Genomic DNA, 22,184 nt, shown 5'->3' on the forward strand with positions numbered 1-22,184 from the left:
GGTTAAAGACACGACTGAAGTAGACCTTGACGACACTGTACGTGACACTACGCTTTTTGAGCTTGTCGCGACGGTGCGCAAGAACAAGTCTAATTCAGCAAAGAAAAGAGGGCGCTCCTCATCTAAGAAAGTAAAGGCCTCTAAACATAAAGTTGGTTCAGCATGAGAGGCATATTTTGGAATAGCAGAGGTCTTGGCGACTTGGCTAAACACAAACACATTGCCGATTGCGTAAAGGATCATTCGTTGGACTTTGTGGCTATCACTGAGTCAGGTAAACGTGATTTTCCAACACGTGATCTGGACCACTTTTCATGTGGTTTTGATTACGAATGGCACGTCTTACCGCCGACCGGGAGGTCCGGGGGAATTTTGCTAGGTATTAACTCTACATACTTACATCTTTTGTCCACGTCAAAGGGGGAATATCATATTAAATTCCACCTTCGAAATAAGTCCGATAACTTCACCTGGAGTCTGGTGGCTGTATATGGCGCCGCTCAAGAGGAGTATAAGTCTGCATTTCTAAAAGAATTAGTAAACACCTATCGAGACAATCCCCATCCCATGTTAATCGAGGGGGGGGGTTAATATTCTGCGATATCAACAGGAAAAAAACAATGATCGTTTTGACACTAGGTGGCCTTTCCTCTTTAATGATGTTATTGACAGCCTGGATATGAGGGAGATCACGATGTCTGGTCGTCAGTATACCTGGGCCAATAACCGATCGGTGCCAACCTTTGAAAAACTGGACCGGGTAATAGTACCTGGGCCAATAACCGAGGCTAGGGGATATTTATATTCCCAATCCCTTGATAAAATAGCGGAGGTGAGGCCTCTGTCTTCTGTTGAGATTGAACAAAAAAGTAATCTTAACGAGCAGATTGCCCGCTTACTACGCGAGAAAGAGATTAAATGGTACCAACATAGCAAGGTGGACTCGCTGGTGCAAGGTGATGATAATATGAAGTACATTCAAATGCTAGCCAATGGCAGACATAGAAAGAAGCGTATATTCTCCCTTGAACAGGAGGAAGGTCGAATAGAGGGGGACGTACCACTTAGAAATTTTATCACTAAGTATTACAAAGACCTTTTTGGGCCTTCAGCTGAAACTAATTTTCAGTTGGACGAGTCTGTTACTTATGACATTACCCAAGTTACAGACGCGGAAAATGAATTCCTAGCCTCTCCGTTTTCAGAGGAGGAAATTAGATCTGCTGTGTTCCATATGGAACACAACAAGGCGCCGGGACCGGATGCACTAGTAGAAAAAGGGGCTTTTGTCCCGGTTGGTAAGGCCCTTTAGTCCCGGTTTTCGAACCGGGACTAAAGGGTCGTTACTAATGCCTCTCCCCTTTAGTCCCAGTTCTTACTGGAACCGGGACTAAAGGGCGCGGCCACGTGGAGCTCCACCTTTAGTCCCGGTTGGTGCCAACCGGGACTAAAGGAAATTTTATGATTTTTTTTTTGAATTTTTTTTTTATTTTCAAATTTCTGAATTTTTTTAACCTCTAGTCTGTAATCACCACCCCTCATCACTGCTCAATTTATCCTCTAACCACCCTCATCATTCCAAATCATCTAACTTCCCGAACGGTCACCCATCCTCCCACTCCCCCAGCCTGAGCACGCTTAACTTCCGGGTTCTATTCTCCCTCGTTTCCAAGTCTGCACTTGTTGTTTTCCTGACAATAGTAAGATGTCAATCCTATTAACCTTCAGGAATTTTGCTTGAGCATGAAGTGACACATTTCACTGTTTGAGTTTGAAACTATTGTTTTAAAAAAATTTATTTAGTAACACTAATATTTCTTGAATAATTAGTTTGACCACAGTTTGACCGAAGTTTGACCACAGTTTGACCATATTTGACCAAAATTCGAAATAACTGAAATAATTATTTAGTAACACTAATATTCTAGAATAATTAGTTTGACCATTGTTTGACCACTGTTACTAGTGGTGCACCTAGCAAATGGTGCGCCACTAGTAAGTTTGAAATTTTTTCGATTTTTTCCACTCCAGATCTTAAAAGCCCCGTATCTTTTTTCTGTTAGGTTTTTGAGGATTTTGAAAATGTTTAATGGGGTTCCCCCTGGTTAAATTCGGATGTAACTTTTCGAGTAGATGATTTTTCATATAAAAAAACATTTTAATCCGAGTTCGTATGCAAAAGTTATGCCCATTTTACAAATTCTAGAGATATTTTGCAAATAAAGTCGAAATTCATATTTGTAAATTTTCCCAACAACTAGACCACATATCACATGGGAAACTTATTTTATTTTTATTTTTTGACATTTTCATCATTTTCTTTTGTTTTTTCTAAAACTGAAAAGGCGGTCCACGGGGGGGGGGAGGGGGAGTTTGAAAATGGGACCTTTAGTACCGGTTTGTGCCATGAACCGGTACTAATGCCTCAAAGCCCATTAGTACTGGTTGGTGGCACCAACCGGGACTAAAGGTCTAACCTTTAGTACCGGTTGGTGCCACCAACCGAGACTAATGGGCATCGCACCCTTTAGTCCCGGTTCGTGGCACGAACCGGGACTAAAGGGCCCAGGTGAACCGGGACTAATGCCGTAGCCGCACGAACCGGGATAAATGCACCCATTGGTCCCGATTCTGGACTGAACCGGGACTAATGGGGTTACCCGCCTGGACCAAAGCCCCCTTTTCTACTAGTGATGGCTTCCTCGCAGAGTTCTATCAATGCTTTTGGGACGTGATTAAGGCAAACTTGGTTCAGTTGTTTAACCAACTGCATTCCGAGGACCTTGATATTGCTCGTTGAAACTTTGGGGAAATTATTCTATTGCCTAAGATTAAGGAGGCTAGTCGTATTCAACAATATCGACCGATTTGTCTCCTAAATGTTAGTTTTAAAATTTTTACGAAGGTAGCGACTAATCGGTTGAATGGTGTAGCCGATCATGTCGTAAAACCCACTCAAACAGCATTTATGCAAGGACGAAACATATTAGATGGTGTGGTCGTCCTGCATGAAACTGTTCATGAGATGCACCGAAAAAAGTTGAACGGTGTCGTTCTAAAAATTGATTTTGAAAAAGCATACGACAAAGTTAAGTGGCCCTTCCTGTTGCAAACATTGTGCATGAAGGGGTTTTCATAAAAATGGTGTCGCTGGGTAGAGAGCTTTGTCTCTGGAGGTAGTGTGGCCATAAAAGTTAACGATGACGTTGGCAACTATTTTTAGACACGGAAGGGGCTTCGTCAAGGCGACCCCACATCTCCCATCCTGTTTAACATAGTCGCTGACATGCTAGCTACCCTTGTTGAGCGGGCTAAGCTGGATGGTCAAATTAGTGGAGTCATCCCACACTTGGTAGAAGATGGACTATCCATTTTACAATATGCGGATGACACGATACTATTCATGGATCATGATCTAGATAAGGCTGGAAATCTCAAGATGCTCTTATGTGCTTTTGAGGAACTCTCTGGTCTCAAAATTAATTTCCATAAAAGCGAACTTTTTTGCTTTGGTGATGCTGCAGAATCAGCACCCGATTATGCCGAGATTTTTGGATGCCAGCTTGGGCAGTTTCCGATTCAGTACTTGGGTATTCCCATACACTACCGGCGTTTAACTATTGCTGAGTGGAGGCATGTGGAAGAGAGACTGGAGAAACGATTAGCCAGTTGGAAGGCCAAACTCTTGTCTTATGGGGGCCGACTGATCTTGATCAATTCCGTCCTAAGCAACATGGTTTTATATATGTTGTCATTCTTCCACCTGCCGAAAGGGGTTCTACAGCGGCTAGATTACTTTAGATCCAGATTTTTTTGGCATTCTGATAACGAAACCAAAAAATATCGACTTGCTAGGTGGAGCGTATTATGCAGACTTAAAAGTCAGGGGGTCTGGGTATCCAAGACCTTGAGATTAAAAACATAGCTCTTCTCGGCAAGTGGGTTTATAAATTACTCACTGAGAATGAAGTATGGCAGGAAATCATTCGCAACAAGTATGTGGGATCCAATGCCATTTCTCAAATTCATTGGAAACCTGGGGATTCACATTTTTGGAGTGGTGTCATGAAGGCCAAGGAATTCTTCTTCCAATTTGGGACCTTCTCGGTTAGGGATGGTTCTCAGGTTCGTTTCTGCGAGGATACCAGGTTAGGGAACAACTCACTAATGGTGCAATATCCGAGCTTGTACCGGATTGTTAGACATAAATTCGTCACGATCAAACAAGTCCTCGGACAAGGAAAACCCCGATATTTCATTTCGTCGTGATCTTTTCGGCACTTGCCTGGCAGCATGGAATGAATTACTCACTCGCCTGGAGGACATTCAACTGTCAGATGAGCCGGACACTTTGCGATGGAACTTGCATCAGAATGGCAAATTCTCGGTCAAATCCATGTATGATGCAATGGTTCATTGTGATGTTCCAGTTGATAATAGGAAATTATGGAAGCTAAAAATTCCTCTAAGAGTGAGGATTTTCCTCTGGTTTCTAAACAAAGGAGTCATCCTAACCAGAGATAACCTGGCACGACGAAACTGGCATGGGTCCAAGACATGTGTCTTTTGCCAACATGACGAGACTATTAAACACTTATTTTTTGAGTGTAAGTTTGCCCGGACAGTTTGGGCCATGGTCCAAGTAGCTTCGAATTCATATCCACCACGTAGTGCACGAAATATGTTCGGCAACTGGTTGTGGGGTATTGATAAACAATTTTCTGCACATATTCTTGTGGGAGCGGCGGCCTTATGCTGGGCAATGTGGCTTACCAGGAATGATGTGGTTTTTAACAATAAATGTGTCTCATCTCCTATGCAGGTTATCCATGTTTGTACATGATGGCTCCGTACGTGGTCTATCCTGCAGAAGCCGGAGGACAGGGACCTTTTTATGATGGCGTCTACACGGCTGGAGCGTACGGCCAGGGAGGTTTTCTACCCACATGGATGGCGGTGTGATTTACGGATAGGGTCTACCGCTTCCTAGGCTCGACATGATTTATTGCTTGCTATGTATCGAATTATTTCAATTTAGAGTGCTCTGAACTTTTTGGCTGTGTGCATCTAGCTATGCAGAGGCCGGGCTTTCTCTCAATACGATTGTATCATCTCGATATATCTATTCAATGAAAAGTCCTTTATCGGAAAAAAAAATTAGGGCTGGCAGAATAAGGGTTGACACCTGTTTGCGGCTATGGATTCTCAAATACCTAAGTTGAAATAATTTACAGATTGGTGTGAGGTCAATCCTGTCACCCATGTGAGCACCCTGGCAATTCACATTGAGAACTCGGATGGACTTGAGTTCATACATAGAAAAGTCGAAACGGTACTTGCCAAAAAGCGCAAGAGATCGAATATGCGGCATGCTTAAGCTTGCTTCTGCCTCCATTCGCTCCAGAATCCAACTGAAGGGAAATTCTACGAACCTTGCTCTGCAATGCTGAGCTCATGCTCTGTAGATCATCTACCACACTAAGAAACTTCTCTTCTTCCGACTTGAGTCTGATTAGATCAAGAATCATATCATGAACTTTACAGTTCATGACCTGTCCATTGTACCTAATATGTGTAGGTTGGATCATGCTCCTATTCACAAGCTCATTAAAGTAACTTTCAGCTACCTTATTTGTATCCTCGCCATGTAATTTATGGATGAAACCTTCAGCCACCCATTCCCTCAAAAGATTTCCCTTCGTAATAATTTAATCCTCCGGATACATGGCAATATATAGCAAACATGTTTTGAGACGAGGAGGAAGATTGTTGTAGCTAAGGTTCAGCACCTGTCTCATGCCCTCCAAAGTCGGATCTGTTCTCAGATTTGAGCTTAAAGAATTGCCACATGCTTCCATTGTATCACTGATCTTGTTGGTTGTTGACTGGCCAAAAGACTAGTAATACTGACAATAGCAAGCTGAAGATCAACCTGTCCAACTCTACTGAAATATAATTTTCTTGAGTTGTGATCATCAAGAGGACTCATATTGTAAACGAACTCATGCTGATAGTTGCAGGTTGCTTTAGCTACCATCTCAATTCTTGTGGTTATGATAACTTTGCTACCTTGTTGGTTCTCTGGGAACGCACAACGAATAATTTCCCATACTGATTCGTCCCGTATATCATCAATAACGAACAAGTACCTGCCAACGTTTTATATCAATTATGCACTCAATTATTATACAACAATTCAAATGTTGAAATAACAGTGGAAGGAGCAAATTGGGGACTGTAAAATCTCAAAGCAACTATGCGTACAATAGGGATTGAGAAGTTACTAAAGTACCTTTTTTCTCTTAGATATTCTCTGATGTTGTCAGTCAGATCTTGCGCCTCGTCAGTATGGGTTGCTTGTGGCGTCTGAAGTTTTTTTTATGATCCCACCGAGAAGCTTCATCATGTTAGGTCTTTGTGATATGGACACAAACACCTTGCAGTCATATTTCCCTCCAAGTTCATGGTATACTTGACTTGCAAGTGTGGTATTTTCCAGACTTGGATCCATTCTCATCTTCTTGCTGCATCTCCGCAGGTTAGTGTCCAGCTTTGTTTGCCTGTCAAATTCTTTTGGTAACAGACTTCACTTTTACCATTCGTATTCATCTATCATCACACCTTTAAAACTGAAAAAGGATGAAACACCACTTGCTTAGTAGTTTGTTAATTATGAACCTGATATGTATTTCTGTTTACTGGAATGTGCATGAATTTCAGCTACAGTAAGGCTGTTAAGACAGTATTATATTCTTTGAGGAAACAGTGCAGCACCTTCATTTTTTTCAATGGCAAAATTCATCCTAGTAGGTGTTTAAGTGACAGATATTCCACAAAGATTAAAGTAAAATCACGGGTGAAACTACAGCGATCGCGGCGCAACCGCTGGTTGGATGGCTAGCTCCCCGCGACGCTATGCCACTAATCCCATGATCTGGCGCTAACCACGCCATCGCGGCGGGAAAAGTCGAAAACAGAGGCCCAAAAAAAGCTCGGCCCATCTTTGTCCCAACACCCGACAGACCAGCTCCTTCCGAAAACCTAGCACGCTCTCCCCATTCCCTTAGTCTCCCTGCCGCCGAAAAGGTTGCAGCGGCTCGGCAGGCCGGCGGCTGCTTCGCCGAAAACCGGCGTCGGTGACCAAGGACAAGGATCCGGCAAGCTGGAGGTAGTGACGGGCGAGGCGGCACGGTGACCAGCGACAAGTCCACGACGTCATCTCTAACTCCCAGTACGCCTGCCAGATACATCCATATACAGTTAAGCCCTCTGTGCTCCGTTTGTCTGACAGTTTAAGTGCCGAACTGCCGATTCTTCTTTGTGTCGAACTGGCGCGGACCTTAATGGACGTGGTGTTGTCGAATTGGTGATGCTTCTTGTTGTTGACTAGTAGAGACCTTGAGATATTAAGTGGCGAACTAGTGATCCTTGAGACCTTGAATTTATATAGAATATTATGATGCATTATATAGACTAGTGTTGGTGCTTTATATATAAAGCGGGGGAAACCCTTTTTCATATATAGAATATTATGTGGTGAATTGGTCTCTGTTGTAGACCTCTCTTATGCCGGTTATGTCTGAATTTCTACTGAAGATCCCCTGTTTTCTGCTGAAAATCCTCTGTTTCTAAGACAAATATGCACATATACTAATTGGCGTTTGGGAGGGTCGGCCGCTAAACCCGCGATCTTAAACTTTGAACACTAGTGATACTGGTGGCCGAGACATCCTTGCTTAGCACGAACAACTTTGGGCACCAGTGCTGATCAAGGATGCAGCTCCTCTGACGTGCCATTGGCCCACTGAAATATGGACCGGAGCCCAAACTTCAGTGGCCAACGCCAGGGTGCAGTACGTCGTCAGCGGAGTGGCAACTCTTTGTGGGCTTCCTCACACATGAAGTAGTTTACAGGTGAGCTACAATTGATAATGTGGAAAGCAAATGCTAGGAACGTTTATCCACGTGTAGACTATATTTTTCTTCTGTTTGGCCATCCGATGGACCAAAAGCATCAAAGAAATGTTTTTAAAGTACTCCACTACTAAAGCTTACGCTAGATCTAACCTAGAATTAGGAGCCAGTACGAAAAGCTGTGCCATTTGTTTAGCAGGATAGACCGACCATTGAGGTCGTTGTTTCTGACGCTGTTTGATTAACCAAGAGAGGAATCTTAGGCCCCCATTCAGTGGATAGATATTCTTTACGCGTAGCATTGTACTCCTAGGCATCAATCAACTGGATCATACGAGGACGCAGCGTGAACCTCCTGACATGGTCATGGTGCGCACTAAGGACCTGTTTTTCTAATATATATGCTTCAACCCTGGGCCATTTAAAAAAACACAACCCAATGAGGACAGTCCCATGTGAAGTTCAGGTTTCTTTACCTGTAATGCAGAGGAGGCATCCAAGAAGTTGCCAACTCAATCCCTGCAAGACTAGCAGCCAGTAGGTAGGAGTAATAAGCAAACAAAGAAACAAGAAAGGTAATAAAATGATGGTGGTGATCAAGGTTTTGGATACAGGGGGTAAACCACTAAACACGCACATCGAACAAAAATATACTGATTTTTTCCAATCACTTATTTAACAACATACTAAGATGTGGTGTAGTTGTAAAACTTTGCCCGCCATATTGGCATTTCGAATCCCAGGTGCTTAAACGTTTTCTGTTTTTAGATACGCATGTTGAAAATAAGGTGGACATCCTTGAGACTGCTTGCAGCGCCAGCAAGTTGCATGTAACCTTAGTATCAACATGAGAGCTGATATACGTACGATCAAATTCAAATTCTGTATGATCTTTGTACGACAAGACTCATCTGGTGTCATGGGCCCAGACCTCAAGGAAACGGGTCTGTCTCTTGTCGTACAAATCATATGACAGTTGAGGAGGAATCTTGAGCTGCCGGAGAATGCCTGCTCCAGTATGTTATATAACATTAAACTCACCGGCCTTAATTATCCATCAGAACTGAAATAAGTCATGTTGAAGGGTACGAATCTCAAAGCAGTCAAGGACTCAAGGCACACCTTGAGAGCAAGCTTGTGAACCATCCAAAGATACCTACTATGAAGGTGGAAGAACTACCATGTTCCTCCTAAAATGTACTCCCTTCATCCCATAATATAAGATCTTATTAGGACGGAGCAAGTGGCATATATTCTCTTTAACTTCCTTTTCTTTTCACCTACCACTGGCTCGATCCACTGTTTGCAATCTGACGTGTATTTGTCCATTTCTTTTGTACACGGGTTATGTTTCATTGGTTATAAACATGTTTCTGGTCATTCATATCTTGCATTCTTGCGTGTAAAGCTGATCGTCTCCTCTTGCAGTGTAGTGCTGCTGTTGTCCTCTTGCAATGTATTCTCCTCCCCTGCCTCTACATATTCTAGATTTGTGCATATAATGGTGCTCATTTCATGATTTCACTGATTAATTAAACCCTCTTGCAGCTCTCTTCATTTCTATGTATGCAACCCCAAGACCTCTCCTCCTTTCAACGTATGCAACCTCAACCTGATCCAGTCTTATCTTCCTGCGCCTCTCGTCTACTTGGATTTTCCTCGAGTAGCTAGTTGGATCCCCAAACAGATCCTCCAGGTCAGTGATCCAGTCTTTTGTACTCAAATAGGCTTCTAATTTACAGCTTGTATATTTCCTTTTGGGTTATATCATGAAATTTTATGGCTGTGTGCATTCTTGTGATGTGGAGGCTGGGGTAATCCTCTTTTTGAAAAAAAGTAATGACATTTTTCAGATCTGAAGAACAGATGAAACTCGAGTTATTAAGTAGCTTGTTAATTAATAGCAGGATCTACAATTGTTATGCAGGACATGCGCATGAATTTCTGCTACACCATGGCTATTTAGAAAGTACTCCTTCTGTACCGAAATACTTGTCAAATAACAAATATTTAGGTACAGAGGGAGTACGATATTCTTAGAATAAACGGAAGAGGGGGATTAATTGGAAGGGTGGACGACTTACGCTAGCTAATGTTTATGCATGTGTTCCCAAGAAATAATTCCAGGCCCGGAGTGCCAGTGGGCTAGCGCCGCCCGTGTTCCTCATTCGGTCGGAGAGTCAGCAGGCGTGGGGCTGTCTATCCCGTACTGATCGTGCTAGGTCTTCTGTATCTTCGCCGAACAGTTCCCTGCTCCGCCAACATAATAAAATAAATTCATGGGAGCGCCAAAATTAATTGGGTGCCTAACAAGATTTTGACTAATTGGACCATCTATTCTTGCGTTAACTGGATATTTTCTTTCTGACAATCCTTCTCCCTCATATCCCTGTAGTCTTCTTCTTCCTCGCGCACATGTCGATCCACCTGCTGCCACCGGTTGAACCATAGTCAGTGTCGCTGCTGCGCCGCCTCGATCGCCTTGCCCTGCCCGAGCCACACCTAAGGTGCATTGCCCAATTATTCTGTTATTCTCCTTATCTCAAAGTTCAGGTTCCTGAATATTGTATGTTTAGGGAATGATTACATTAGCTGCATTTCAAATTAATTGTTATGGAACAAGTTAGAGTCCCACAACTAACTTGATTCCATAGTGATGAGCGCATCAAAGGCCAGTAACCTCAAATAATAAGTCTTCGATAGGGAGTTTTATTTATTCGTGAATCTATTTCTTATTTACTTATATTATGAACAGTACAAGGGAACAACCTTTTATTTTGCATGCATGTCTACCTAACCCAACCATATAGCTAACTTCATATATTTTTTGTATTCTAGAGGATTTTGGAGCTTGGCTTTGTACATGACTTGCCTTGGCTCTTGTTTGCAGGTGCATAAGCTTTAAGATGATGCACATAAAGTAATTTTCTAGGATTTCTTAAATAGCACAAGTATCTAAAGCATAAACTCAGGCACCCACCATTACACTGCACATTTGCATTTCCTTATTACATTTAAAGAAGATTACAGAAGCATCATTGGAAGTTTAAATATTGCTGTCATAAATATTGGTTGGCGCAGAAATTATTTACTATAGACATTTTTGTTTGTAGAATGACCATATCCTGCCTTAAATAACGCTAATTTGGAACAATCATCTTTTTGTTAGTGGTCATAGTAGATAGTGTGAAATTGATTGCACATCAGATACATCATACATGGATCATGAGGTCCTGGAGCGTATACTTGATGGAAGAGAAAATCCGACAAATCTATCACTCTCACTTTTGAAGGATATCACCGAAAATTTCTCAGAGGATCGAGAAATTGGCCATGGTGGATTTGCAACAGTTTATAAGGTAAAATTAATTTTTACCACAAATTAGGCATAGATCATCTAGATATCTCCCTTGGAATTATTATATTGACTTGAGCAGTATTTGATGTACGGAACTATGTTAATACTCAGTGTTACAACCTAGTAAAAATATCACCGTATATACAGATGTTACATACCTCTTCAAGATGTCACTTATTTTAATTTTAAAGGCGTACCCAGTGCTCAAAGCTTCCACACAAGGTGGGGGTATGGGGATGGGAATATCTAGACAGGCTTAACCATCTCGCAAAAAAAAGATAGAACTTGATTTGCTTATTTTTGGTATATACTCCTGTATATTGTAGTCAGTCAATCAGGCAGATACTTTGGGTGGTCTATTGCGAAATTTGATTTCCAAGATAGAGACAGTGTGTCACGATGAGAGTGCAAGATTAGACGGATGCACACATGCATTACTTGGGAAAATATGTGCCTCCTTAAGTTGACTAGGGAGTTTCATATTTTTCTTAGCATGTGCGTATGGTCGAGTTTGTGTACTTTGCGCTCTGTCAAAGAAAAAAGCAGCTGTGTCCGTTAAGTGTTGTGTACCAAACTTTCAGTACTATCTTTCATGCACAACATATTCAAATTCAGCTAAAAGCTTTTAAAAGGCTTACAATAGAAGTTAAACAGGGAGTGCTCCCGAATGGGAACGTTGCGGTAAAGAGGATAAAGAACAGTCATTCAATCAAGGAGACATTGTTTTATCACGAAGTTGACAGCCTGTTGAACATTGAACATGAAAATATTATACGGTTTCTTGGCTTCTGTGCTAGCACAGATCAGACGGCAATAAAAATTGAAGGATTGAAACAACATATTTATGCCGAGGTACGAGAAAGACTACTCTGTTTTGAGTATGTTAGCAATGGAAGCCTGAGAAAGTATATTACAGGTACGTCATTCTTGCATGTGATAGAACTCTTATCTTTACTTATTTGTCCTTTTCCTTTTTAACTTACGTTTTGATAGATTTTACCCACAGTCAAGAAGTGAGATAGACTGGAAAACAATGTTAAGGGTCACTAATTGTGCAATCTAGCATCCATCAATTAAATGTTTGAAACTTTGGTGTCTCAATGCTACTTTTCCATTATGCAGATGAATTAAGGGGACTTAAATGGGACACACGTTATGAAATAATTAGAGGCATTTGTGAAGGTTTGTACCATCTGCACCATGTAAAGAAAATATACCATATGGATATGAAACCTGAGAATATACTGCTAGACAATGATATGGTTCCGAAAATCACTGATTTTGGTTTATCGAGACTCGATGAGAAGTCACAAACCATGAGTGAAGTCCGTCTTGGATCACTGTAAGCTATGATTCAAAACTATCTAACTTTCTTCACACTTACTCTCATATTTTTCTGATGTTATAACGCATTGAAATACTGGCCTTTTATGTAGTGGATACTGTGCTCCAGAATACACAATTCAGGGAAAGATGTCTTTCAAATCAGACATGCTCAGTTTGGGAGTTATAATTATTGAACTAGTGACAGGACAAAAGGTGATCCCCAAGAATAAAAACAATGTAAGAGGTTTTTAACTCGCCTTGCTGGCAAAAAAAATTCAACTGTCCGAACTTTCTACCTTGCATATTTGTTGCCATTTTACTAATCCTACTTAATTTGCATTTTATAGTATTGGGTGACATAAATAACCAGTTAAATAATACTCCCTCTGTAAACTAATATAAGATGCTTTAGGTCACAAAGTTAGTGACCTAAAACATCTTATATTAGTTTATAGAAGGAGGACATATTGGAAAAGAAGTACAAGCTACACATGGAAGTAAACTCTGTACCAAATGGTGATATTGAGTTACACATTACTTGTATGAAGATCTTGGAAATTGAATGGCTCTAAGCATTCCATGTGGGCCCCGACTCACCGGCCATGTCCCTTTCTAGCTTCCTGAACTCTCTAAATCATGTGCAGTATACCACACTAGGAAATATCCACGCACATGTTTCTTTTCCTTCTAGAGAACACAAGTTGTGAGTTGTGCGCGTTGTTCATTCTATTTTTTACAAGACAACTACAAGAGAGTAGGCTGCTCCTGGACATTCATATATAAGGAAGACTGGCCTGGTTTACGAAGAAACCTAGGCCAGAAACCATATAGAGTTTGGTTGATTAAAGGACGACCATACAAAACCTTGACAAGAGAGACAAACCCCCTAGATAAACTAGGCTAGGGGAGTCATATGAAAAATACAAACACTAGCAACCCAATGCCACCAGCTTTTTGAATCACTCATGCCCTCTTGAAGTTAAAATGCCATCACCGGTCCAAGCTAACCTCCACTACCGAATTGATTGTCATCTGCAATGGCTTGTGAGCTAGTTCTTTTGCAACGTCTTCAAGGAAGAAAACGGCACACATACGCAATTTTGCTGGCATTAACCGAACATGACCACCCACCTAACCTTGGGGAGGGTCTTGCCAAACCAAATATACATGTTTACCTCAAGATCGGACATCTCCAGCATGGGATATGAAGACTGGAAGGGAAGCGTGGTGCCAACGAGAGGGTCCCCGGGCTCGTCTCCTACCGCAGAACCGACATCTCCGACATGGAGGACCAAGAAAGTTATGAAAATGTGAGGGATGACGGTGACGATGGTCGTTCCTGCTAGCTACAGCTGCTTCTTGTCCCCGTGGAGTGGCATCCACACATTGATGGTGTTTCGGTTAGCTACCAGACAAAAAAGGATGGCCACAGGTGCGGCACAGGCTGGGTGGCCAGTGGGCTTTTTTAAAACTAACCACCAGTAACCAGTGTGTTTACTCTGCTAATGACGGAGACTCTCCATTGAATTTTAATCACTTGTGGGCTCAAAATGCATTAGTGGCGTGTTTTAGGTGCCCGGAAGTGATGTATGAATTCATAGTATAGCTAGTGTTAGCGTATTCTTATCTCCAGTGCAGTTTGGTAAGTGTTAAGTAAGTTAGTGTTTGAGTTCTAGCACTAGCCGTAGTACTTGTCCAACGAGTATTCTTGGAGGCATTGATTCTAAACAAAGGTCGTATTAGAATTAGTTTTTCATCTATGGTTGCACAAAGTTGATATATGCCCATGTGTCTGTTTGTAGAGCTTAGGAATTGTAGCACCACGTGCAGGCCCGATCCTGACATTTCGGGGGCCCAGGGCGAGACTAAGCCTAGGGGCCCTTAATATAAACACAACTATGTATTTTCAAAAATATTTTGAATCGCTAGTCAAAGGAAATACAATATGTTTCTCTTTCTTTTTTACTATTTATACAATATGTTCTTGTTTAAGTCTCTTCTTTACCAATATATCTGGTAGCTTTATTATTAAGTTTATCCTATAATTTCTTTCATCGTAATCAGCTATAGTAAAAACTGGCACCTGGTCTAGAATATATAATGAATGATTTAAATGGCAATGATCACTCCCGTTATCATCCATTTAGATGTCAGATTGTATTATGTATAGCCCCCATATGATTAGTTTATTCCTCCATACCAATTACCGGCAAGTCGCAAATATAAAAAATAATAGCCCCAATGATATCTTTTTTTTTGCGGGAAGGGGGGGGGGGGGGGGGGGGGGATGATATCTATCCATTAACAATACTGATAAATCAATTATTACTTTCCAATTGCAATAAGCAGAGGGCAATGTCGATGATCATTCATAACTTCGAATCAACTATCATGATAGAACTTCCTAGGCCATACATACCGACTACCTATAAAAATAGAGATCAGAGACATACCTTCTTTTGTGTAACTGTCATCGTATCCTAATAGTATTGATCTAGCCTCCGAGCGAGTCAATGTGGTCTCGTCCGAGGCAGCGACTGGCTATCTCCGACAGTCCAGCCCCCTTCCGACTTAGATCTGCTCCGAGCCGAGGCCGCACCATGCATGCATAGTAGTAGATGGATATCAAACTTGGCCATCTTGATCTATTCTCGCTGTCTTTTTTTTAGGCTATCTAGTCTTGCCGTCTATGTCATTCTCGCTTCCCATCAGTCCTATTTTTCTCACAAAAAATTGGGCGCACAACTTTCGGCTTCTGAATTAAGGAAAAGTGTTTTTTTTTGCGGGAAGATTAAGTAAGGAACCTAAGAGCTGATTGTTCCATAACTGTGCCTAATTAATCGCATCTAATAACTACTCTATTAAATAATTGAAAGGACCCTCAATCGTACTACTAGTAGCAGGAAGAAAGGAAGGCAGGAAATCAGGGAAAAGCTTGTGCGGCGGCGTTCTGGGCAAGTGCGCTACGCTAATCAGAGAAGAATTGGGGGCCCTTGGCACCTGGGGGCCCGGGGCGGCCGCCTCGCTCGCCCCCCCCCCCCCCCCCCCCCCCCCCCCCTCCCTCAGGGCCGGGCCTGACCACGTGAATGTGGTGTGCCCGAGTCTAGAGGCCGGGTATGTTTAGTTTGCCTAGTTTGAGTGGTATTGTTGCTGATCAGGTTGGTGTGTATATATGTATTGTAAAACACCCTAGTACACCTAAGCTCTACGACAACACTCTCAGGAGGGAGAACGGTGCAAAGTGTCGCCGCTACCGGGCCTGAAGTGGGCAACGATATTCACCTGGAACCCTAGCATGCAGAGGAGAAACACGGCGACATCTCCAAGAAGACAGCGGCACCCGCAGGTGTCGCTGCCGCTGGCCCCAAAGCGTGGAGCTTTCACTTAGTAGCTCACTCGTGCCACCACGAGGAACCCAAAACATCTGCAACAAGACCAGGCCTCCAGATCCGGATTTGGGCCTCTCCACTACCAATGACGGAAGCAAGCACAAGCCACCCACCGCTACATGCCTTGCCTTCTAGACGACCAAGAAGTATAGCCACCAGTCCACCACAGTTGTCATGGAGCCTGCCGAGAGGCCACCATGGAGACCGCCACCTAGGGCCACGGCTCCTTCATCCAAGTCCCGAGTCACCGCCAACCCTGGACATCACAATGCACTCACCACAGTAGGAGAAGCGAAAGACTCATCCTTCGCTCCTAGCCCAGCATCAGCCACCGGCCCTGGGCTAACGCTTCCATAGTAGGAGGTATCGACGCCTGCATCCCAGCTAGGCCTAGTGGAGCCAGGGGACCCGTCCCAACAGCATCTGACGGCAACCATCGATCAAGGCCCAGCACTATTCCTCCGACCTTGGCCGATTCAAACTCACACGACGCCACCACCGTGCCCTCAGCATCGAACCGACCTACAACATAGCAACAAGGGAAATGACTCGGACTGATGCCACAATGGAGCAACAAGGAAGGAGATCACTAACATGAAGGCATACCAGTGCAACTAGGTCTCCCCCCTGCACTTGCACTCTCTCAAAATAGGCTTTCTTCCCGCTTTATATATAAAGCAACACCCCCAACAAAGTACACGACCAACCAATACAATATGGTGGGGAGGCTCACTTACAAAGTAGATCACAAGATAAACATGAATCTCAAACAAGCCTAACACCTATCCGAGGCCCGACTGAAGACACCTAGGCTCCACGACAACGATCCCAAGAGGTTGATGGCGTGAAGCGTCGTCGCTGCCAAGTCTAAACAAACAGACTAGAGTTTTCATGTAGAGCCCTGGCACAAGGGAAAATCCAGGGTAACACTCTCAGGAAGTAACTGGCAACCATGGGCGTCGTCGGCGCCGGCGCCAGGAATGCAAAGCTTTAACTTAGAAACTCGCCTACACCAAGGAGGGGTCCGAACCACTACCACAATAGAGCCTCCCCCCACTACACCCCTTGTTGACCACATGAACAAGAGGTGAAGCCACCAGCGCCACCATGAAGCCTACCTGAAAGCCAACCCTAGAGCTCGCCATCTAGGACCACTGCCCCGGCCATACCCCTAGGCTCCACAAACCATCCACATCACGACCACCCGACCACCAGAGTAGAAGCCAAGGGCACCTCCTTTCACCCCTATCCCGGCATCAGCTACCGGGCCTGGGTTAGCGCATCACCCTCCATAGGAAGCACCCACACCCGCATCCACAGCACCCTTGGTGGGTTGGGGGAATACAACCTAGTGACTACCAACGGCCGCCAGCAAATCCGCGGTCCTCCGTGCTGATACATCCGATGGCGTAGTAGTGTCCAGAGAGTGGAACTCAGACCGATGCCACAAACATGAATCGGGCATAATGCGAAAGCTTGTGCCATTGCGGACCAAGTGAGCCCAAAACCTGTGCACCGCTGGACATCGCCCACCACCATGGGACAGAACCACACCGCCCCTCGACATTGATGGCGAAACGTGTGGACGCACCTCAATCGTCGGAGATCGCCAGGGTCAGGTAACGCTGCCGGCCAACTCCAAGGCAATGCCACTGGGAGGAGCAAAGACTGCCCCATCAGATCAGATCGTTTATATACATATATACATGGACTCCCAAGGAAATCGTTCAGATTCTAACTTGACGATGCCATCAGGCCGCTGGCAAACTGCAAGGCAACACCATTATTGTTCGGCAACGGCACAAGATAGCCTTATCCTCCCATGCACCCAACTCGCCACCACCTCCAACCTCGTTCGAGCTCCATCGAACAGCCGCCGGTCCCGCCTCCACATGCACTCCGCTGGATGACATGCACCACCGCAAAACAGATTCGCGACGCCCAGACAACAACCGATGGCCACCGGTGACACGGATCATCGCTGCAAGAGAGCAGTGGGTCGTTCCGCAGCCAGGCATGTGCAGCTCCACCATGCCAGGTCTGCATCGCCCCACTAGGAACACACCAGATCACGGTACCAGCCACCACGGCTACCCCCACATGGCGGGGCCGAACCGAAGCACTCCGTCGAGTGCTGCTTTGCATCAGATGTGATCAATAAACCACCACGGCTATAATTTTTGTGTGTGCATGTGTTTGTTATCTTTGATGTGATCAATAAACCGCCAGTGAGAGGGCCAAACTGCTGCCAACCTGCAGAACCAAACCATAATTCCATGCGACAGTAATGGTGTACGAACCAAACGGATCTTAGCCTCCACCATTAGCTATTATATCCTGCAGCACCCCGCATAGAAGAGACACAGAGAGGTCACAAGTAGGAGATGGGTCCTGCAAAAGCACAAAATGGTGATTCGGAGCAAGCAATCAGGGCATGATGAAACTGTGGCAAGCTTCAGGCGTATCCCCATGCATAGTTGGTGTCTTTGTTCTGCTTCAGCCATCATGGTTTCAAGAACCACCATGCATGTCTGGCGTCGAGTCTACTCTAGACCGTCTATTTATGACAGAGCTTTTGCGCCGAAATGCTATTTTGAGAATGGAGATACTCTGATTTTCGCACTTGCATCGTTCTTCTAGATAAAAGAAAAACTTTCCAGCCCTGCATTGAAAGACTATACACAACCACAGTTACGCCATCCTATATATGTAAAGAAAGTAATTTGCACAATAAATAATAACACATGATTCCCCATACTTAAACTACCACTTTAAAAACTTCAAGAGTTTTTATATAAACCAACAATATCCAAAAGCTGGAATCAATGCCCACACATTCACTACGTGCTAACATGCGAGCACCTCATCTAACTTTGTACGTGTCATAATTCCATTACTTGAGATTATTGGTTAAACATTTTGTCTTACTCTATATGTCATCTTTTATGGAATGACAGGTACTTAGGAGATGGAGGCATAGATGGAGGAAAACAGGGAAGGGAACACAGTTGGTTTACCAACAAGTAGAAAAATGCATGGAAATTGGGTTACTTTGTCAGGAAATTGACCCGTCTGAACGACCTTTTATATGGGATATCATAGATGATATCAGACAAGTGGAACGTGTTAATGGGTCAATCAGAAATGACTCTGAATATAAGTTTGGACAGGCAAGCTCGTATGCTCCCTTAGAAGTACAAGTTATCTATGGACTACACTCCCTAGTTGTCTCCGTCTTATGTTATACACAGTGGTGGAGCTACAGTCTAGCCAGCCTCGGCAACTGCCTGGGCTCTGGAGTGTATCCTCATTCAACCCATTTGATTAAATGAAGAACAAATGAATATTTTCAATGGGAAAATGGTCGGAAACCTTGGTGCTTTGTCGAGGCTCTCTCACCGAGTGGGCTCCATCACTAGTTATGCAATACATATATTATTTGTCCCAAAAAATGCAACATTTTTTTCTTCTTTTTTCTTGCAGCTAAGCCCTTACTCGGAGGACGACGATATGCTTGGAATTGAGCCGCTCGAACTACATTTTCCTTTCCAGCTTAACAAACAGATGTCATGCACCATTCAGCTAACCAATGAGACAGACTCTTACATTGCCTTCAACGTCGAACATATGAACCCTCTGTCATACTGTGCACAACCGCAGAAAGACATTATGCCACCACGATCCAAGTGTAATGTCAAAATAACAATGCAACCGCAGGCCAAGGCACCGAGAGATCATACCAACGAATTCACTGTTTGGAGCACAAAAGTGAATGATGGCCTTGCCATTGAGGATATGGCTACAATCAAGTTTATTAAAGAGGCAGCCAACGTGGTTGATGACGTGAATTTGGATGTGGTTTTTGATGTCAGTGAGCCACAAGAAGCAAGAAGCACGAAGCAACTGGTGAGTTATCTGAAAATACTAACTTGCAATACTTACTCTATTCAATTATTGTCCCGCGCAAACGATCTTTTGTTGTAGTTAGAGTGCCAAATTGATAGACATTCTGATCAAAATATATTTACTTACGTTTGTTGTAGAACTGAACTTGTTGGTTTTGTGAATGAAATTGGGGAGAGATTGCTATCTTCAACAAATAAAAGATCGTCCAGAACAAATACATTTTTAAATTATTTTAATACGGAGTACCGCAATATAATCAGTAGAGTAGGTTGGGTTGCACATATTTTCCTTTTTATTTTCATGTAGTATTAAATCAACAATACAAAATAACTGTTGTGTTGAGAAGTCAGAATTTTCTTTGTTGACAAGTCTCACCAGTTGCGTGGGTGTGTGTGCATCAGCACGTGATACAGGCACCGAGACAGAGGTGAGATTGGTAAACTAAGAAAGAAAACCTACTTGCAAAAGCTATGTATGGTTAATTATTGGCTAGTACAAATGAAATTTGTGTGTAATGAATAATGGTGCAAGTAAGAGTAACAACATGGCAGAAATTTAATTAATACAAATGTCAAAATGGGCAACGGCGGCATACTATACTCCCTCCATTCCTAAATATAAGTCTTTTTTTAGGGAGTCCAGTGCTGATTATATACGGAGCAAAATGGTTGAATGTAGACTCTAAAATATGTCTATACACATTCGTATGTAGTCCTTATTGAAATCTCTAAAAAAGACTTATATTTAGCAATGAAGGTAGTATATAACAGGTCTAATGTTTCGAGTCAACAATGTTTCACTCAGCCGGTAAAAGTGAACTATCGGTTAGCAGGGATGTTTCATCCTTGTTTGATCAAAACTGTACATTACCATATAATGCACGAGAATTGGGTGGGGTTGAGAGCTCGTCCAGCGACGAGAGGGTGCGGCCAGGATGAAGCTCCGTGGTGCGCGAGCCCTTGGCGCGGTCGGTCTTGGCACCCGTAGCACCGCTCGGTATCCAGCTTGCTGCTAATCGGCATGCGTGGAGAGGTCAGTGTTGCCCGCCACCGCTGTTTCCCTGGCCACGCCGGTCGATCGAGTCCTTGAGAAACCTTGGCTTACAACCTACTTCTCATTTCTTTTGCTTTTTTTCCCATACGACCATTAGTCCGACAACCTAATTATCTCCGTATCCGCGAGCATGATAGCTTCCTCCCAGAGCCCTTCGTGCTAGTTCGGACACCTACTGTGTGGAGCTTGCTCCCCAAGTTCTATAGGTGGCCTCAGCCATATAGCCGAGCAATGTTTGGACACCAGCTCCATTCGCACCAATTCGACGAAACGACGAGCCAGAGTTTGGGCTCACCAGCCAGCTCCATTTGCGCTCCGCGCACTCTGGTAGGCATTCATCATCCAACACCGTCCGCACCAGGTTGAGCGTATGTCCAGCACATGTGGCAAAACGTGCACAACCCATCCACTGATAATCTTGGAGATGTTGCGCACTGGCGACCACGACATTGCTGTTGGCGCCGCCGATATGACCATGGGTGTCGGGGTACTCCCATGCGACGCGCGCGAGCATGGGGATTTTGGCCATGGCAAGCGTCAGTTTGGCTATACAGCATCTTGGTCTCCCTAGACCACACTACGGCGGCCTCGTCGACAGCGTCCATGAACTTGTTCCAATAGTGGTGGTTATGTGTCAGAAAAAAAACAAAAGACGGTTCCTTCTAATTTACTCTACTGTGTAAGATAGATGATTTGAGATGATCAGGGTCGAAAGAGATCCCAACTAAATTCATTTATGAGTGTAACTGCGTTGTGGCATTGGAATAATGCTGCTTCAGTGACTGAGTTGAATTGTACTGATGATTTCTTTTGTCTGCCATCTTTGATGCATTGACAAACTAGCCGACAATCCAACCTTTAATACAGCTATTAGTTTTTGGGTTCTCATTTTCTCATCTTCCCACGCCCTTCCATCTCAGTGGTGGTTTCTCTAGTGTTGACAGGAATGTTGTTTGGTCAGATTACAGATGATGCAGTCGGTCCGTTCTTTTGTATAGATGCACATCAGACAGAGCCATTGTAAGTGTGTAGGATAATATGGGCATTTTAATCTTTAATCTTCCTTTTAAAGTCGGTGCGTTGGATGTGATTATCCTGCTTTAATACCTCATTATTATCATACAGGATTGTAACCGGTCACAAATTTGGTGATGTTCTGATTTGGAACTATGAGACACAGCAGGCAAGTTACCTCTATTGCTTCTTCTGCTAGTATTTTGGATAAACAAAGAAAATTA

General features: G+C 43.6%; 2 protein-coding genes and 1 pseudogene across 2 annotated transcripts; 2 read left to right on the top strand and 1 right to left on the bottom strand.

Moving 5' to 3' along the window:
• LOC123153879 (uncharacterized) overlaps positions 1-6,953 on the bottom strand; it is a 61,504-nt pseudogene extending 54,551 nt beyond the window's left edge.
• A 78-nt stretch (positions 6,954-7,031) lies between these two features.
• On the top strand, positions 7,032-19,319 carry LOC123153880 (putative receptor-like protein kinase At4g00960). The gene is made up of 8 exons (XM_044572782.1): positions 7,032-7,259; positions 9,463-9,610; positions 10,310-10,421; positions 11,084-11,273; positions 11,927-12,188; positions 12,395-12,614; positions 12,709-12,835; positions 18,945-19,319. The coding sequence occupies exons 4-8, from the start codon at positions 11,133-11,135 to the stop codon at positions 19,317-19,319; spliced, it is 1,125 nt and encodes a 374-aa protein (XP_044428717.1). The 5' UTR covers positions 7,032-7,259; positions 9,463-9,610; positions 10,310-10,421; positions 11,084-11,132.
• LOC123153881 (vesicle-associated protein 3-1-like) lies at positions 19,283-22,159 on the top strand. The gene is made up of 3 exons (XM_044572783.1): positions 19,283-19,893; positions 21,908-21,966; positions 22,072-22,159. The coding sequence occupies exons 1-3, from the start codon at positions 19,327-19,329 to the stop codon at positions 22,157-22,159; spliced, it is 714 nt and encodes a 237-aa protein (XP_044428718.1). The 5' UTR covers positions 19,283-19,326.
• The last annotated feature ends 25 nt before the right edge of the window (positions 22,160-22,184 follow it).

This window comes from Triticum aestivum, chromosome 7A, assembly GCF_018294505.1.
Source record: "Triticum aestivum cultivar Chinese Spring chromosome 7A, IWGSC CS RefSeq v2.1, whole genome shotgun sequence".
In the NCBI taxonomy this organism is placed as follows: domain Eukaryota; kingdom Viridiplantae; phylum Streptophyta; class Magnoliopsida; order Poales; family Poaceae; genus Triticum; species Triticum aestivum.